The sequence below is a fragment of the Spermophilus citellus genome (genome assembly GCF_964194105.1).
Source record: "Spermophilus citellus genome assembly, chromosome: 16".
In the NCBI taxonomy this organism is placed as follows: domain Eukaryota; kingdom Metazoa; phylum Chordata; class Mammalia; order Rodentia; family Sciuridae; genus Spermophilus; species Spermophilus citellus.
The window spans coordinates 10,730,109-10,750,039 of NC_138196.1; the positions used below are offsets into that span (position 1 = coordinate 10,730,109).

Below are 19,931 nucleotides of genomic sequence, written 5' to 3' on the forward strand. Positions count from 1 at the left end.
TATTTAACATCTCCTTTTGGACATATCACAACTCAACATTCTAAAACCAATTTCTTCCAGAATTTGTGCCTCAGCATATGTTACTACCTACTGTCTATTGATTTATATTCATTACAAGTTCAGGACTTGTTATTGATTCCCTTTCTTCTCCACTTTCCCATGTCTCATTATTCATCAAGTCCTATGGCCTTTCCTGTGTGAATCTACCTAATTCTTTCTGTTTCTACTAACAAGCTTTCATTATCCCCTCCTAGGACTAATGTAGTAGTTTCCTAAATGCTCTCTTTACTTCTGTCTCATTGTTCTTGAGCCAGTTTTTTATTCTGTAACCAGAAAGTTTTTTTCAAAATAAAAATTTGGTCACACACATGCTTGATAAAATTTTCAGAATTTTAAAATGGCTCTTACTGTACATACCTAAATCCTTACCATGACCTAGCATAGTATCTCTTACTAAATGTATGGAGGAGTGAAAGTATTTACATAAAGTATTTGCTATTAAAATAATATTGGTATAAACATGTATCTCCCTGTGTATTTTTACTCTTGCTACTAATTTTTTTGGATATACTTGTACAAGTGGGGTTAATAGTGTGGTTTGACTATCATCTATTAAATATCAGGGTTAATGGAGAAGTGTTGTAGTGCCTTGTAGCTAGTAAGAGAAAAAAAACATTAAGAAAAAAAAGAGGATTCAGATCTAGGAAGATCAGTAATTATTTATTAAGGGAGTCATGTTATGACTTTAGCTGATGAAAAAGAGTTATATTTCAGAGAATTGCCCAGTCACTTAAAGGATTTTTCTTAGATTTTGTGTTCCAGAAAGTTGAGATTAAGTATTTTGTAAGATGGAACAAAGTAGCAAATCAATTAAATTTTTATATTCATAGAAAATGTGATTTTGTTCCTATAAACCACTCAGACATTTATTCTGTTTATAAGTTCTTATTATAATCTATGGCAGTAATGAAGAAAGGAATGATTGGATATGGGATGGTCACATAAGATTTAACAAACAATGTATAAATTTTGGAATTTTCATAGTAATTAAGGCTATATAGATCATTTGGGATGCTATAACAAAATACCACAAATAAAGGGCTTAAAAACAACAGAAATTTATTTCTCATAATTCTGGATGTGGAAAGTCTAAGATCAAGGCACCAACAGGTTCAGTGTCTGTTGAGGAGTCACTGTGGGGTTCACAGATGGTACCTACTTCCTGTGTTCTCATATGGTAGAAGGAGTGAGGAATTTTTCTGGGCCTCTTTATAAGGGCACTAACAATTCATGAGGGCTCTGTCCTTATGACCTAGTCTTCTCATAAAGGGCCCAGATCCTAATATTTTCACCTTAGAGGTTCTGATTTCAACATGGATTTGGGAGGAATTCAAAACCTTCAGACAACGGCATCTAGTGTAGTTGACATGGGACAGCATTGTGAAGCAGGCAAATGATGTTGTCAGAGACATGTTCTTCTGTCTCTATCTCCTATGGTTCATGGCCTTAGAAGGAAGATGGTGCATCTGTGTGTATGATATGGGTAGAGAATACACGATGGTATAAATTGCCTTCACGGAGAGTATTAGGGGAATCAGGTTGCTACTCACTCTTCTACTGGTAGTTCCATGACTTTGGGCAAGCTTGTTAATTTCTGTGAGACTTAGTTTCCTCATCAACCCCTATTTTACCTGCAAATTAGATTGGATGTGCTCATTTAAAACTTCATTTTAAATGTATTTATTTATATTTATCCATTTATTATTTGAACTTTATTATGATTTTAGTCATAAATTTGTTTACCATGAAGACAAAATTATATAACATGGGAGCATAAATGGATTTAAAAACCCTTTTCAGCAGGTTACCAGGCTGCAAAATAATTGACAGTTGGACTCTTAGGGCACTGAAAGGTACCATGAAGTTCTGAAAGAGTTAATATGTATTATTTGTTTAAACTTATTTACTCAAAGGAAGCTTAAAATCCTGTGATTTTCATAAGTAACTCTTTACAAATTCCAGTTGCTCTTTTAGTCCACTCTATTTGCAGCTTTGTGTTTATTTTCACCTTTCTATTAATCTTGCATCAGCCACTTGGAGGTTGTTTAAGCAAAACACTGATTTAATTGGTCCATTTGTCATTTGTTCTTATTCTAGGCAATGGGCCTCACCATGACCGTTGCTGTACTTACAATGAAAACAACTTGGTGGATGGTGTTTATTGTCTCCCCATAGGACACTGGATTGAGGCCACTGGACACACCAATGAGATGAAGCATACCACAGACTTCTATTTTAATATTGCAGGCCACCAAGCTATGCATTATTCAAGGTAAAAATACTGCCATGTTTGTAATCGTGAAAGTAGGGCAAGAGGTGGCACTAGGACTATGGGGATATTTGCTGTCCTGAAACTGCAGTGTCTTTGAAGGGGTCTATAGGCCTGCGGTGCCTTCGGGAGTTACAGTGAATCAGTGTGTGAGCTCTTTTTATTCTAGATGTAAATGAGTTTTTATACTATTATTTTACTAGATATATATGCTAGTATAATATAGTAGTTAGCCAATTTCTGCTCTGAGATAGTGAGGAAAAAAAGGAAAACGACACTAAAATAGCCCAGATCAGTACTTGTATCGTTTATGCCGTTGACTAACAGTGAAATACAAATTGCTGTCTCATAAAAGTGTATTCAAGTGAGTGTTTGTGGTAAGCAAGACATAAAAACTAGATTGGATGTGATTATTTGCTTTATTATTTATTAATATTTATGAATTGTTCATAATAATGGAAATATATACCATAGTAAAAATTCAAACACTAAAGAGGATGCTAAATGAAAAGTAAGGCTCATTGCAGTTTCCTCTCTCCCTACTCATCAGAAGTGATTATTTTTAACCTCTTTATGATTGTTCTGGTATCTTAAATAAGATTCATATACTTTATTTTCATATATTAATTTAAAATAGCTATTGATTTCCCTTTATTACATGTGAGAAGTTTCTGTCTTTTATGATTTACCCTCCCTTCTCACTCTAATTTCTATAGACATAATAAAATAATTCCATTGTTACATACCTTCATAAAATTTCTATTTTGTGACCCATCAATTTTTGACTGTGCCTTGTGATTTTCTACTTTTTAATTGCAGAGATTTCTTTTTCATCCTAGATTGTTTTTATCTCTACTTTCAGCTAACTCCTGCTTTATTTACTTTCATGTTTTTAAAATTAATAGACTGTACATTTAATTTAGCAAATAGAGATGTCTTTTATACTTTGATGATTTGAAACATAAAATCAATATCCAAAATTTAAAACATTATGTAAGTTTATTTACAATAGAATATGCAATGTCTATACCTTCAGCAAGGAAATGAATTCTCATTCTTAAAAAATGTTTTGCTTTGAACGAGAGATATAATCAATACAGAACATAATAGGTAGAGAGAGAAAATGCAACTTCATCATAGTATTAAGGCGTTCCTATTCTTCTTGAACACAACTTTCCTACAAATTCATATTTGATGCTAACCTTGCATAGTATGAGTAAGAGAGGAGTTAAAGGTGACTGTGGTTTTATGGGGTAAGGAACAGAATTAATGGTGTTGCTGCCTACTGAGATGTGGAAGACTTTATGGTAGAGATTTGGGATAGACACTGGTATAAAAATTCTATTTTAGTCATATATTTTAGTCTGTTAGATGACAGAAAGAAAATCAGTTTGATATCAGGAATTTGAGGGAGAAGTTGGAAATGGAGATAAAAAACACAAAATTTTCACTATATAGATAATATTAAAAGTCTACATGAGATCAAAAGAGGGAAATATAGAAGAGGTAAAGAGAAGCAGTGAAAGTACTGAGCTCTGGGTCCATACAGTGTAGGAGTCAAGCAGAAGCAGAGGGTCCAAGAGAAGAATGAGGAGCACCTGTTAAGACACACTGGCATTAATGAGCATGTGTGTACAGGATGTTTTTCATTTTTCCTGAATGCATTCACTGAATCCTTTTATCTGGGAGAGACATGTCTTAGACTCTAGAAACTTCTACTATATGATTATTTTTTGTCCTTTCATTCTCTTTGTTCTTTGTTATTACTGATGTTTCTTAGTTTGTTATTGGACCTGTTGGATTTATTTTTTATTCTTCAACTTTTATATTGAAGAATATTATTTTATTACTTTACATTTTGGGGGATTTCTTCATTTTTTCCCCAACTGGAAAATACAGAATATTTTTCTTCATTTTGGTAATTATTTCTTAATTTTCATGGACTCTTACTTAGTGTCATTCCCTTTTGGAATGTTGGTATGTTCCTGTTTATGAATGGATATATTCTTGCATCTTTCTTAGAATACTTACAAGAATTAAAGATCTCTTTTTCTTTCTCTCTCTCTCTCTCTCTCTCTCTCTCTCTCTCTCTCTCTCTCTCTCTTTCTCTTTAATTTTGAGACAGGGTCTCACTAAGTTGCGTAGGGCCTTGCTAAGTGGCTGAGGCTGGGTTTGAACTTGCCATCCTCCTGTCTCAGCTTCCCAAGAGGCCAAGATGACAGGAATGTGCCACTAGCTAAAGATCTCTTCTCTCACTGGAGCAATCTTGTTCCCTCCTGAATCAGTTTTTCTTTATTTTAAGCTTTTTCTTTTGTGTCCTTAGTTTATAAATAGCTGGTAATTCTTAGTTGTTCATATTTATTGTATGAAAAGATAAGTGGATTATTACAGGTGGCTGCTGTGAGTTTCTCTACTATTGTTGGTTTCTCTGCCTCTGAGAGTAGTGCCTGCAAGTGGTGGTGTAGGAGCAGATCTTGTCTTCCATAACACCTAGTTCCAGGCAGTCTGCCTGGTCACTCCTCCTTCCACCCTGAATGAAAGGACAAAGAGGATCCATTGTAGAGTGTGCCCCTTCAAATAGATATTTCAACTTTTAAAGGAGATTTTTTTTCAGCTTCCATGGATAGTATGAAAGCTATATGTGAGGTTAGAAAGAATCGTAGTTCATACTAGTTTATGAAAGAAAGTTTGCGTTCATTACTTTCTTTAAAGCAACTTGGTTTTACATCCAAGTCTCTATCCTACTGACTTCTCAGATAATTCAACCTGTTGTTTTACATTAAAACATGTAAAATGTATTCATAATTTGTAACAAATTATGTGTAATACATAATATATAATATATATGCTGTCAATCCTCCATATATGTAGTATCCACATCTATGGATCCAAACAACTGTGCATCAAAAATGTTTGGAAAAAATTGGGTTAGTACTAAATATTTACAGGCTTTTTTTTGCCATTTTCCCCTAAATAATATAACACCTGTTTTAATAGAGTAAGTAATCTGGAGGATTGCAGAGGATGTTATGTGCAAATACTGTACATAAGAAACTTGAGCATCTGCAGATTTTGATATCTAATTGAGGTCCTGGAATGGTTCATTCACAGATATGGAGGGATTGGTATATAAGTATTTATATCTGGAGTTTAATGTATATGTAATACATCTTATACACACATGCCTATGTACATATGAATGGACAAGATATCAAACTTAACAGTTTTAGATCTCACAAATATTCTTTGTTCCTCTATTTAGCTCTGTAGTGGAAACAACCAGGAACTTGGTAATTGAATAACGATTCTTTATAGTGGACCTGTGCCATGTCTTTACTTTTAAGGAGTCCCATCACATTTCAGTGTCTCGCAGTTCAATCTTGAAATCATATATATAGAAATCAATTGGGTGGTATGATTTTTTTGTTGTTGTTGTTCATAATCTCCTTTTATTCAGTATTTCCATAGAATAATATCTCACAACTTTAGATGAAATTAAATGACTATAAAAGTTAAATATCATCAAATATTTTCAAAACAATTCAGCATTAGCACTTTTAATTTTTTAATTTTTTATTTTTTAAATTTTTATTGTTGGTTGTTCAAAACATTACATAGTTCTTGATATATCATATTTCACACTTTGATTCAAGTGGGTTATAAACTCCCATTTTTACCCCGTATATAGATTGCAGAATCACATCGGTTACACATCCATTGATTTACATACTGCCATACTAGTGTCTGTTGTATTCTGCTGCCTTTCTTATCCTCTACTATCCCCCCTCCCCTCCCCTCCCCTCCCCTCTTCTCTCTCTACCCCCTCTACTGTAATTCATTTCTCCCCCTTGTATTTTTCCCCTTTCCCCTCACTTCCTCTTGTATGTAATTTTGTATACCCCTGAGGGTCTCCTTCCATTTCCATGCAATTTCCCTTCTCTCTCCCTTTCCCTCCCACCTCTCATCCCTGTTTAATGTTAATCTTCTTCTCATGCTCTTCGTCCCTATTCTATTCTTAGTTACTCTCCTTATATCAAAGAAGACATTTGGCATTTGTTTTTTAGGGATTGGCTATCTTCACTTAGCATAATCTGCTCTAATGCCATCCATTTCCCTCCAAATTCTATGATTTTGTCATTTTTTAATGCAGAGTAATACTCCATTGTGTATAAATGCCACATTTTTTTTTATCCATTCATCTATTGAAGGGCATCTAGGTTGGTTCCACAGTCTTGCTATTGTGAATTGTGCTGCTATGAACATCGACGTAGCAGTGTCCCTGTAGTATGCTCTTTTTAGGTCTTTAGGGATTAGACCGAGAAGGGGAATAGCTGGGTCAAATGGTGGTTCCATTCCCAGCTTTCCAAGAAATCTCCATACTGCTTTCCAAATTGGCGGCACCAATTTGCAGTCCCACCAGCAATGTACAAGTGTACCCTTTTCCCCACATCCTCACCAGCACTTGTTGTTGTTTGACTTCCTAATGGCTGCCAATCTTACTGGAATGAGATGGTTTTGATTTGCATTTCTCTGACTGCTAGAGATGGTGAGCATTTTTTCATGTACTTGTTGATTGATTGTATGTCCTCCTCTGAGAAGTGTCAGTTCAGGTCCTTGGCCCATTTGTTGACTGGGTTATTTGTTATCTTATTGTCTAATTTTTTGAGTTCTTTGTATACTCTGGATATTAGGGCTCTATCTGAAGTGTGAGGAGTAAAGATTTGTTCCCAGGATGTAGGTTCCCTATTTACCTCTCTTATTGTTTCTTTTCTGAGAAAAAAACTTTTTAGTTTGAGTAAGTCCCATTTGTTGATTCTAGTTGTTAACTCTTGTGCTATGGGTGTCCTATTGAGGAATTTGGAGCCCGACCCCATAGTATGTAGATCGTAGCCAACTTTTTCTTCTATCAGACGCCGTGTCTCTGATTTGATATCAAGCTCCTTGATCCATTTTGAGTTAACTTTTGTGCATGGCGATAGAAAGGGATTCAGTTTCATTTTGTTGCATATGGATTTCCTGTTTTCCCAGCACCATTTGTTGAAGATGCTATCCTTCTTCCATTGCATGCTTTTAGCCCCTTTATCAAATATAAGATAGTTGTAGTTTTGTGGATTGCTTTCTGTGTCCTCTATTCTGTTCCATTGGTCCACCCACCTGTTTTGGTACCAGTACCATGCTGTTTTTGTTACTATTGCTCTGTAGTATGGTTTGAAGTCTGGTATCGCTATACCGCCTGATTCACACTTCCTGCTTAGCATTGTTTTTGCTATTCTGGGTCTTTTATTTTTCCATATGAATTTCATGATTGCTTTCTCTATTTCTACAAGAAATGCCATTGGGATTTTGATTGGCATTGCATTAAACCTATAGAGAACTTTTGGTAATATCGCCATTTTGATGATGTTAGTTCTGCCTATCCATGAACAGGGTATATTTTTCCATCTTCTAAGGCCTTCTTCTATTTCTCTCTTTAGGGTTCTGTAGTTTTCATTGTATAAGTCTGTCACCTCTTTTGTTAGGTTGATTCCCAAGTACTTTATTATTTTTTTTTTGAGGATATTGTGAATGGAGTGGTTGTCCTCATTTCCATTTCAGAGGATTTGTTGCTGATATACAGGAATGCCTTTGATTTATGCGTGTTGATTTTCTATCCTGCCACTTTGCTGAATTCATTTATTAGCTCTAATAGTTTCTTTGTAGATCCTTTTGGGTCTGCTAGGTATAGAATCATGTCATCTGCAAATAGTGATAATTTTCCTATTTTCTTCTTTTCCTATTTTTATGCCTTTAATTTCTTTCGTCTGTCTAATTGCTCTGGCCAGTGTTTCAAGAACTATGTTGAACAGAAGTGGTGAGAGAGGGCATCCCTGTCTTGTTCCAGATTTTAGAGGGAATGCCTTCAAATTTTCTCCATTCAGAATGATGCTAGCCTGAGGCTTAGCATAGATTGCTTTTACAATATTGAGGTATGTTCCTGTTATCCCTAGTTTTTCTGAGTTTTGAACATAAAGGGATGCTGTAATTTGTCGAATGCTTTTTCTGCATTTATCGAGATGATCATATGGTTCTTATTTTTAAGTCTATTGATGTGGTGAATAACATTTATTGATTTCCGTATATTGAACCAGCCTTGTATCCCAGGGATGAATCCTACTTGATCATGGTGCACAATTTTTTTGATATGTTTTTGTATCCGATTCGCCAGAATTTTATTGAGGATTTTTGCATCTAGGTTCATTAGAGATATTGGTCTGTAGTTTTCTTTCTTTGAAGTGTCTTTGTCTGGTTTAGGAATCAGGGTGATGTTGGCCTCGTAGAATGAATTTGGAAGTTCTCCCTCTTTTTCTATTTCCTGAAATAGCTTGAAAAGTATTGGTATTAGTTCCTCTTTAAAGGTTTTGTAAAACTCTGCTGTATACCCATCCGGTCCTGGGCTTTTCTTAGTTGGTAATCTTTTGATGATTTCTTCTATTTCCTCAATTGATATTGGTCTGTTTAGGTTGTCTATATCCTCCTGACTCAATCTGGGCAGATCATATGACTTAAGAAATTTATCGATGCCTTCACTATCTTCTATTTTATTGAAGTATAAGGATTCAAAATAATTTCTGATTATCTTTTGTATTTCTGAAGTGTCTGTTGGGATATTGCCTTTTTCATCCCATATGCTAGTAATTTGAGTTCTCTCTCTTCTTCTCTTCGTTAGCATGGCTAAGGGTCTGTCGATTTCATTTATTTTTTCAAAGAACCAACTTTTAGTTTTGTCAATTTTTTCAATTGTTTCTTTTGTTTCGATTTCATTAATTTCAGCTCTGGTTTTAATTATTTCTTGCCTTCTACTTCTTTTGCTGTTGTTTTGCTCTTCTTTTTCTAGGATTTTGAGATGAAGTATAATATCGTTTATTTGTTGGTTTTTTTCTTTTTTTTAAGGAATGAACTCCAAGCAATGAATTTTCCTCTTAGAACTGCTTTCAATGAGTCCTATAGATTCCGATATGTTGTGTCTGTGTTTTCATTTATCTCTAAGAATTTTTTAATTTCCTCCTTGATGTCTTCTATAACCCATTGATCATTCAGTAACCTATTGTTCATTCTCCAAGTGATGCATGATTTTTCCTTACTTCTTTTATCGTTGATTTTCAGTTTCATTCCACTATGATCAGATAAGATGCATGGTATTATCTCTATTCCTTTATATTGTCTAAGAGTTGCCCTGTGACATAATATATGATCTATTTTTGAGAAGAATCCATGTGCTGCTGAGAAAAAAGTGTAACTGCTTGATGTTGGGTGGTATATTCTATATATGTCAATTAAGTCTAGGTTATTATTTGTGTTATTGAGTTCTATAGTTTCCTTATTCAACTTTTGTTTGGAAGGTCTGTCCAGTGGTGAGAGAGGTGTGTTGAAGTCTCCCATGATTATTGTATGGTGGTCTATTAGACTCTTGAATTTGAGAAGAGTTTGCTTGATGAACATAGGTGCTCCATTGTTTGGGGCATATATATTTATGATTGTTATGTCTTGTTGGTGTATGGTTCCCTTGAGCAGTATGTAGTGTCCCTCTTTATCCCTTTTGATTAACTTTGGCTTGAAATCTATTTTATTTGATATGAGTATGGACACTCCTGCTTGTTTCCGAAGTCCATATGAGTGATATGATTTTTCCCAACCTTTCACCTTCAGTCTATGTATGTCTTTTCCTAGCAAATGCGTCTCCTGTAGGCAGCATATTGTTGGGTCTTGTTTTGTGATCCATTCTACTAGCCTGTGTCTCTTAATTTGTGAGTTTAAGCCATTAACATTTAGGGTTATTATTGAGATATAGGTTGTTCTTCCAGCCATATTTGTTTATTTATGTTACTAAACATGATTTGTTTTCCTCTTTGATTATTTTTCCCCCCTTTACTGTACTACCTCCCGCTGTTGGTTTTCATTGTTATTTTCCATTTCCTCTTTGTGTAATATTTTGCCGAGGATGTTTTGAAGAGATGGTTTTCCAGCTGCAAATTCTTTTAACTTTTGTTTATCATGGAAGGTTTTAATTTCATCTTCCATCCTGAAGCTTAATTTCGCTGGATACACAATTGGAACCCATTTTCTTTCAGTGTTTGAAATATGTTATTCCAGGATCTTCTAGCTTTCAGAGTCTGTGTTGAAAGATCAGCTGTTATCCTGATTCGTTTACCCCTAAATGTAATCTGCTTCCTTTCTCTTGTAGCTTTTAAAATTCTCTCCTTATTCTGTGTATTGGGCATCTTCATTATAATGTGTCTAGGTGTGGATCTCTTATGATTTTGCACATTCGGCATCCTGTAGGCTTCTAGGATTTGGGATTCTGTCTCATTCTTCAAGTCTGGGAAGTTTTCTTGTATTATTTCATTGAATAGATTGCTCATTCCTTTGGTTTGGACTTCTATACCTTCCTGTATCCCAATGACTCTTAAGTTTGGTCTCTTTATGTTATCCCATATTTCTTGGATGTTCTGCTCATGGTTTCTTAACAGTCTTGCTGAGCTGTCTATGTTCTTTTCAAGTTGAAATACTTTGTCTTCATTGTCTGATGTTCTATCTTCTAAGTGTTCTACTCTGCTGGTAGTATTCTCAATTGTGTTTTTAAGTTGGTTTATTGCTTCCTGCATTTCTAGGATTTCTGTTTGTTTGTTTTTTATAACCTCTATCTCCCTGTATATTTGATCTTTTGCTTCCTGGATTTGTTTATGTAATTCATTGTTGAAGAGATCTTTCATTGTCTGATTTTGCTGTCTCATGTCTTCCTTGAGACTCCAGATCATCTGAAGCATGTATATCCTGAATTCTTTATCTGACATTCCATCTGCTGCAGCTATTACCTCTTCTAAAGTTGAGTTGACCTGCATTGCTTGTGGTCCTTTCTTTCCTTGTTTTTTCACACTGCTCGCATTTCTTTCTGCTTGGTGAAACTGTTGTGTTATTGAATTTTCCCCCTATATATTTATATTGCTCTTGTATAGTTGAAAAGTCTCCCTTGCAGGGGCAAGTGGTGGCTGTGCTCCTCCTCCAATTGGGGTGATCTGTCTACCACGCTGATGGGTCGCTGGGCCTGTTCTGCCGGTCAGTCGCAGGTCTGCCTACCTTGCAGGAGCGGGCGGCGGCTCTGCTCTGCCCCTACTCCAATTGGGGTGACGTGACTACCATGCCGGCAGGCCGCTGGGCCTGTCCCGCCAGTCGGTCGCAGGTCTGCCCACCTTGCGGGCGCAGGCGGCGGCTCTGCTCTGCCCCTACTCCAATTGGGGTGACGTGACTACCACGCAGGCAGGTCGCTGGGCCTGTTCCGGGCGCAGGCGGCGGCTCTGCTCTGCCCCTACTCCAATTGGGGTGACGTGACTACCACGCCGGCGGGTCGCTGGGCCTGTTCCGGGCGCGGGCGGTGGCTCTGCTCTGCCCCTACTCCATTTGGGGTGACGTGACTACCATGCCGGCGGGTCGCTGGGCCTGTTCCGGGCACGGGCGGCGGCTCTGCTCTGCCCCTACTCCAATTGGGGTGATGTGTGTACCATGCCGGCAGGCCGCTGGGCCTGTTCCTCTGGTCGGTCGCAGGTCTGCCTACCTTGTGGGCGCAGGCGGCGGCTCTGCTCTGCCCCTACTCCAATTGGGGTGACGTGACTACCACGCCGGCGGGTCGCTGGGCCTGTTCCGGACGCGGGCGGCGGCTCTGCTCTGCCCCTACTCCAATTAGGGTGATGTGACTACCACGCCGGTGGGTCGCTGGGCCTGTTCCGGGCGCGGGCGGCGGCTCTGCTCTGCCCCTACTCCAATTGGGGTGACGTGTCTACCATGCCGGCAGGCCGCTGGGCCTGTTCCGCCGGTCGGTCACAGGTCTGCCTACCTTGCGGGCGCGGGCGGCAGCTCTGCCCTGCCCCTACTCCAATTGGGGTGACGTGACTAACACGCCGGTGGGTCGCTGGGACTGTTCCGGGTCGGGTGGTATGATTTTTAAAGATAGAATTTTGGGTCCCACCAAGTCTTGGGAATCTTAATTTTCAACATATCGTAATTCTTATGTACACAAATGTTTGAGGACAGTGTAATTAGTCCAATAAAGACAGTGGTTTAAAATGGAAAAGGAATATTTGTATGTACCATCAGTCATTTAAAAAATATATGTTGTTTTTCAGTTGTAGTTAGACACAATACCTTTTTTTTTTTTTAATGTGGTGCTGAGAAATGAACCCAGCATCCTGCACGTGCTAGGCAAGCGCTGTACTGCTGAGCCACAACCCCAGCCTCCCCATCAGTCATTTTATTCTATCTCCCCTTAAATATTCCAGCCACAGTTCACCCTCAGTTGAAACTGCACAAAATAAAACTGTTCATTCAGTTTAAAAGACAACAACTGAGAAGACATTCATGCATTTTACTATTAAATTGAAAACACCTAATTGCTAGCTCCCTGCCATGTTCATCTGTGTGAATTTATCTTAGCTACTGATATACACATGTTTGAGCATATGTAATAATAGTTGCTAAAGCTCACCTAAGAATTTATAAATGCAAACTAGCACTTTTTTTGTATACATTTAGGCAGGGAATTATACCTAGAATTCTTTTATGGTTATATCTTTTATGATATAAATCATACCAGAATTGAATCATCCTTCAACATGCCAAGCCTTTCAAGAATACAAATATCTAACACTTAAATTTTATATGATAGAGTATATGATAAATTCATTCATTCAGTGTGAATTGTGTGCATGATTCTCTGTGGCCTGTGTTGAGTGCTGGACAAAGAGAGAGAGACACTAATCTCTGCTCACAAGGGACCCATGCCCTCTTGGAAGACAGGCATATACACTGTAATACAGTGAAATAATGGCTGTAATGGAATTTTATATGCAGTGTAATGAAAGACAGAAGTCATTAGTACAAGGAAATCTTTATGAGGAAATTGAACTTGAATGCAAATGTGAATGATTTTTTTTTTTTCCCCGGGAGAACATTTGGGAATGAGAAATCAAGGTCAGACTATCAAGTGTGAATGTACAGAGGTGTGAAAGAGCATCATTAGGGTGATCAAGCGATTTTGTCAAACAAGATACTTTTGAGAGTAAACAGGTATTTTCAGTACTGCTAAGAGCCACAGCCAGTAATATGATGCATGCCATTTTTGGTTGAAAGGTGACGCCAGCTAGCCATTGAGATGATATGATTATGTTAAGATTTATATTCATATGGATATTGGACTCCTGCTGTTCACCTTGGCCTGCTGCGGGACTCCTGGAGAGTTCCCATTGGTTGGGGAAGTGCAGTAGGAGGGAATTCCACGGGAGGAACTTGCTCTGGGGTTCCGGGAGAACTGGGGGGGGGGGAGAATGCCGCATGTGATCTTCCCGGGCGCGTACCGGGCGTTGGCGGCAGTTTCAAAAAATAAAGTTTGTTCCTGCTTGAGTGGCTCGTGATTTTGTGCCCAGCCAGACTGTGGCACAGTACTTGGCCTGGACAACAGGTGTACCATTGAAATATTCTAAGCACACCAGGGCTGCCAGAAAACGTGTCATTTACAAGAGAACATTTCACTACCCCTCAATGTTCAGATTCAGGGATTTTGACAATCAATGTACACTTCCATATTCAGGCTATGCATAGTACCAAACTAGACTTCTTTCATCAACAGAACTTTTGTCATACTAAAAAATGAATTTTCATTAAAGACACAGATAACTAAGTTTAATGAGACATTAGTGGTAAAGGACTGCAATTTCTATTTCTTGAAAAGGTTTATTACCTATTGAACAACTTCAAGAGACATAAATTAGACTTAATGAACATTGCATTTTAGATTCTTCAAAAATGTTACAATTTAGAAAATGAATTGTAAAAGCTTGCTTATATTTCATAGCCCCTGTAGCTGATAATGAAAAGATGTACAGTGATTTTTTAAATTCAAAATCACCTTGAACTCTGCAGAACAGTAGTTTTGCACATTTTAAAATACTGTTTTATCTGGCACATCTTCTGAAGTGAATGAAATTAATTGCTTTGGAGACAGAATAAGGAACTTGGGTTCTAGCCCCAGTTCTCTTATTTCCTCCTGGGTAACCTTGGGACAAACCTGTTAATAGTGCTGGAAGTTTAGTCCCTAATTTGCAAAGTGAGCTGGTTGAGCTAGATGACTACTGAAGGCAGTTCTGGAAACGATTAAAGGTTAATGCTAATTTCGAAAGCTTAGGCTTATGTGACATTTGCCAACATGTCATATTGACCTAAAAATGACTACACTCTGTGTCAGCTTCTCTGGTTTCAGATCCAGGGACCAAATGCTTAGTGCTGCTTCTATGTGCTGATTTCCTTCAGTTTTATTGTCAGTCCAATTCTATGGGATATTATATTTAGAAATACATATATTTTTAAGTCAGTATACAATAATCTTTAATAAGATTGTATAAGCTTCTTATATAATGACTTTTTTAACATTCTATTTATGATTTTTACATTACATTTATAATCAAACTTTGACAAGAATTCCTTTTGGGGCTACATAGAAAATAGCCACAAAATTCGAAACAGAACCTATTTACTAATTTTATATAATATAATTTTATATTTTCCTAATTCTATAGTTCAAAATTAGGATATTATTGATCAAAGGAGAAAGAAAGTTTTTACATTTAAAAAAAATTTTAAACTTGTTCTAATTAGTTATACATGACAGTAGAATGCATTTTGACAGATTGTACACAAATGGAACACAACTTATTTCTCTGTGCAGTGTCACACCGGTAATGTAGTCTACATGTATACAAGGGAGAAATGTAGTTTTGATTGGTATTTGCATCTGACAGAATGATTTGAAATTCTTTTAAACCTTAAAACCAAGATTGTAATTGTCCTTTCTAGCAGGGGAGGTAAACGGCATGCTCCTCTTTCTTGTTGAGTTTCTCTGATGAGGCCACATTTATTTTTTATTGAATATTAACTGGTGTGTGAGAGTTTCTTTTCCCTACCTAAAGAATGCTGTCCATATTTTATAAGGTCAATTTAGTTGGTAGATTTTCTTCTTATTCTTTAAAAATATATTTTATATAAAACATTTAAATATTTTAAGTAAATATATTATGCATATAATTATTAGGGATGATTTATTTTCAACAATAAATTCTAAGAAAAATGTTAGTGATAGATATTAGTATTCAAATGACAACATGGCCTAATGTAAACATAGTCTCATTCTTGTTTCTTAGGACCTCTTTGCTAAAGCATAAGAAGACATTGGTTTTGCTAATAGTGCTGTTATGGAACCAGTACAATTATAAACGAAGCAGCTGGATTCTGTGCTGCCTCCTGTATTTTCAGCAGCATTGTTATTTAAATTGTGATTGAAATGTCTTGATCACTGGTGAATAAGAGGGAGATGGGAGAGTCTGATTGTCAGACCTCAGGTGTGCCTATAGGCTTGATAGCAAGAAGAAGGACTATTTTATCACTAAATTAAGGCAATTAGATTCATAAGTCATTATGTAGGTAAAAAGATTACTATAAAATATGGAATTTTACTACAAAAGAGAACCAAGCAGAGAAATGAGGGTATGTAAGATAGGGAAAAGTCATTTATAAAAAGAGTGCTATTGTGGACATAGAATGGGAAAAAATAGTGATTAAGAGGAGAAAATGGAGAACTATATGTGCAAAATTTAACAGTGAACCGAATCCAGGAGAACAAGCAGATTCTCCCCTGGGCATGGGAGGGTTGAGGAGAAGCCAGGTGGGGATGTACTAGGTCCCTGTGGTAGTGAGAGCACATGGAAGTTCATTTTGTGATTGTTTCTGTGAAGTAGGAAGAAAGGTCTCAAGGAGAGTGAGAAGAGAGTTTTAGGTTTGAATGAGAGGTCTAGATAGGGTGACTAATGGAATGGAAATGTATTGATCATGAATTTCAATTTTTATAAGATTGTCCCAATTCCAATATTTATTACAATATTATAATATTATAGTTGCCATGACAACCAAAAAAGTTATTTTCTCACATGAAATGAATACAGAAGGTGGACAGGGTTTTTTTTGTTGTTGTTGGTGTTGTCTGTTTCTTTGTTTTTTTGGTATGGTAAACTCACATAGCCTTTATCTAGAGTTTTGTATGTCACTGTAGTCAGATCATTACGAAGTCTAAGTAACATGCTAAAATGGAATTATGAAAGGTTGGGATTTTGTATCCTATTTTTTTGTAGCTAGAATTAAATATATTATGGAAGGTCTGCTTCAGGAAGCCCTATCTGTCTTTTTTGTGTTAAGAGTCCATGAACACATCAGAGGATGCTTTTATCTTATTTTCTGAGGGTTGGTATAATTAGGAAACATTGCTAGTTATTGATTATAGCTATTTAAATTGTCTTAAAATTACTAGTTTCTTAGATTACAGTCTCCTCTTTGAACATAGTACAAGGATCATCAAACTTAGGGAGGAAGGATCAATTTTATAAATTACTCAAAATGTGTATGTTACTTCCTATATGTGAGAATCAGTTTTGAACTTGGCTATTTCTGTATCATAAGGCCTTATTACTTTTCTGTTCACAATCTGTTTTTTTTTAATGGAAGATCTTTATTTTTGTGTTTTGATAAGTTTTAAAATGCCTTTTACATTCTTCTTTTCCTAAATCCTTTTTATTTTTATTTTTGAATGTCACACAGACTTCTTGTTCTTGAAAAGTGAATCAATAGTGATGACATGTTAGCTTAATTGATTAGCATTTGTGAATATCACCCTGAAAAAATATCAAGTGTATCAAAACACACACACACACACGCACACATACACTACTTGCACAGGCTCTGCATTCCATCATGAAATAGTTTTTTTCTACCCCTGGTAACATGATACGTGTTACAGGATGCTGAGGAAGGACCCTAGGATCCAGAGTCTTGAAAGCAGGGAGTAGATTAGATTTTATATAAGAATTATATCAGGGAAGTAAAGTCATAGTAGTGTGTTAGAACCTTTGACTAGTTCTCCCTCTTGGAGACAGAGAACATTGCTCAGCATCCCCTCCATATACGGATGGGCAAAGTGGAGACCAAGAGTGCAGAGGATTTGCTCTGAGGTCAGAAAAGCTGAGAAGCGGCAGAGCTACGCTTTCTAGATTCCTCGTCTCTTAACTCTTGACCTCCATTTTCTTCTAGAGCATTTAACCATCAACTTCTGTTCAAAATACAAATCTGACTATAAATAACTGACATAAAAATTCTGGTTACTTTCACTAGTCAATTTTAAAGCTCATGTAGTTCAAAGTTCAGAGATGTATTTGCTCTAATAGGAGAGTTTATTTAAATAGTGACCGCACTAAGGATTAGGCCCATCTGTGGTTATCCTTATAAAATCCAGTTGTAACAAAGAACCCTAAATCAATTTAGCAAAAACCTCTCACCCTAGTTAATTGATCACCAGATATGATCAGGTTCCTTGTCCTTCTTCACCTCCAGGTAATGTCTGATCACCCTGGCCTGTCTTTAGCAAGAATCCTGTTAGGTCAGTTCACCAGAATCCCCTGACCCCTGAAATTTCCTTTTTCGTCAATTTTCCTTCCACTCACCCTTTATCTGCTTCTTGGCTATAAATCCCCTTTTGCCCATGCTGTGTTTGGAGTTGAGCCCAATCTCTGTACCCCACTGCAAGGTCTCATTGCTGTGATCCCTATACCTGTTACAATGGTCCTCAGTAATGTTTCCTTACTGTATTCAAAAAAAATATTGAATGGCTTGTTTTTCTTTAACAATTTTTAGACTATTCTTTGGTCTAATTTTAGGAATGAAGAGAAACCTCATGCTAAAATCAGTAAAGAAAATTAAGCAGCTCATAAATGATAAATTGATTGAAAACACGATGATTTGTTGCAAAAAAATAGGTTTATACAAATGATCAGAAATCATTTTTGGACTAAGCAAAGCACATTTTTACCTATAAAGTGACTTGTATATTTACAGTTGATTTTTAGGAAGTAAAAAGGACCAAGGACAGAAGAAAGAAACATGCTGCAGAAGGAAGGAAGAGACTTCTTGTCTGGATGTGGCTGCTTTTTAGTAACTCTTTTGTGAAAGTAGAATGGACAATTTTTAAAAACCCATTTCCTTCTGAAGTATGCTTTGTTCCTTAAAAGTTCCCTCTGAATAATCTGTGGTTTCTTATGTAAGCAGAAGTTTGAAAGTATGACCTTTTGTGTGTCTCATTGTTTATAACCATAGCAATGAGTTTTTATTACTTCGTATGTTTCCAAAGAAAACAAAGCCCAGGATGCAGCGAATGTGAAAGAACCATTTTGATAGAGGTCAGTGATTACATTCATCCATCAGTGGTCTTCGGCCAGAATAATCGCTGTTTATAGTTGATGAGGTTTCCAGAGCTGTCTTATAATTCAAGATAATCAAATCAAATATTTTAAATTAAATCATGGAGGAGGAAAAGGGAGGATACAAATGGTGTCATAAAATCAAGTGTTGTGTAGTCAATTGATTATAGAAATAGATGTGAACATTACAGCATCACATTTCAAAATGTCCTTTCAAAATTTCATGAGATTGTTTAATAGTATTTCCTACTGAAAAAAAGAAAACTTGGAAGTGATATTTTGATTATATATCATGTGCCCAGTATTGTGTTAAGTATTGTTCAAAATTTTCAACTTACATAATGAGGCAGTAGTAAGGTATTTATTTATATCACAAAGGCATTCTTCAGTTTGTGAAAGGACTCCCTCCCCTTTGGGCAAGTAGACACAGTCAGGAAGGAGCCGCAGGACAGGATCTCTCTCCCCTGAATGAGTGATACCTGAGGAATGTTTTTGGTCCCTGCTGGTCATTGCTGCTATGACTTAGAAAAATAAAGGGTAGGAGAAAGAAACAATCTCAAAACAGTGAATAATAAGAAGTTTAAACAGCCTGTGAACCGTAGATTGTTGGGTGGCTCATATAACAACTCTACCTACCAATGCACTCCTATCCATCTAATTTGTGCATACGTGATACCAACCTTATTCTTCTATTTCTTTGCCATTTTCTGTACTTCTAGTCTACTCTCTCTCTGGCCCCCACTCCAGCTTTCCTTCTCCCTCTGTGTCTGTGCCCTGTCTCCCTATCTCTGATAACTCCCTCCATTTCTTCCTGTCCCTTTTTCTCTATTGTATGACTCTTCCCCCCCCCCTTTTTTTTCTCATTGTCTTCTTAATACTTTGTTAACTGGATTCAATATAGCATTGAAGTACTTATCTAAAACATGTGAAACATTTTGTACTTTCTCTTCTTAATATGGTAATGAGGTGACTGACCTGGTTTTATTCCATTCCTTCGTTCATTCATCAAATATGTTTGGAGTGCCTATTGCCTGTTTTCTGCCAGGAGCTAGATAGGAGGGGTTCAGAATTAAGCAAGACCTAGTCGCTTTCAGAAACTAACAGTCCTGTGGTAGAAGAAAATAAAATAAGCATTACTATGGAAATCTTAATGCAGTTAAGTTACCTGTAAACGCAACTAAAAAAAAAAACTTTGTGATTTTCCAACTTTTTAAAAATAAGTGGTCTTGAATTAATCAAGTTCTTGCATTCTTGTTTAAATCTCACTACATTTAAAATAT

The 19,931-nt window shown here is 36.6% G+C and overlaps 1 protein-coding gene across 1 annotated transcript in view; it reads left to right on the forward strand.

The window, feature by feature from the left end:
- Positions 1-2,161: 2,161 nt before the first annotated feature.
- Positions 2,162-19,931, forward strand: part of LOC308634938 (laforin-like) — a 66,600-nt gene continuing 48,830 nt past the window's right edge. The window contains exon 1 of the mRNA XM_081269138.1: positions 2,162-2,332. Within this exon, the coding sequence (XP_081125264.1) occupies positions 2,271-2,332 (62 nt within the window). The 5' untranslated portion in view covers positions 2,162-2,270. The remainder of the gene's footprint in view (positions 2,333-19,931) is intronic.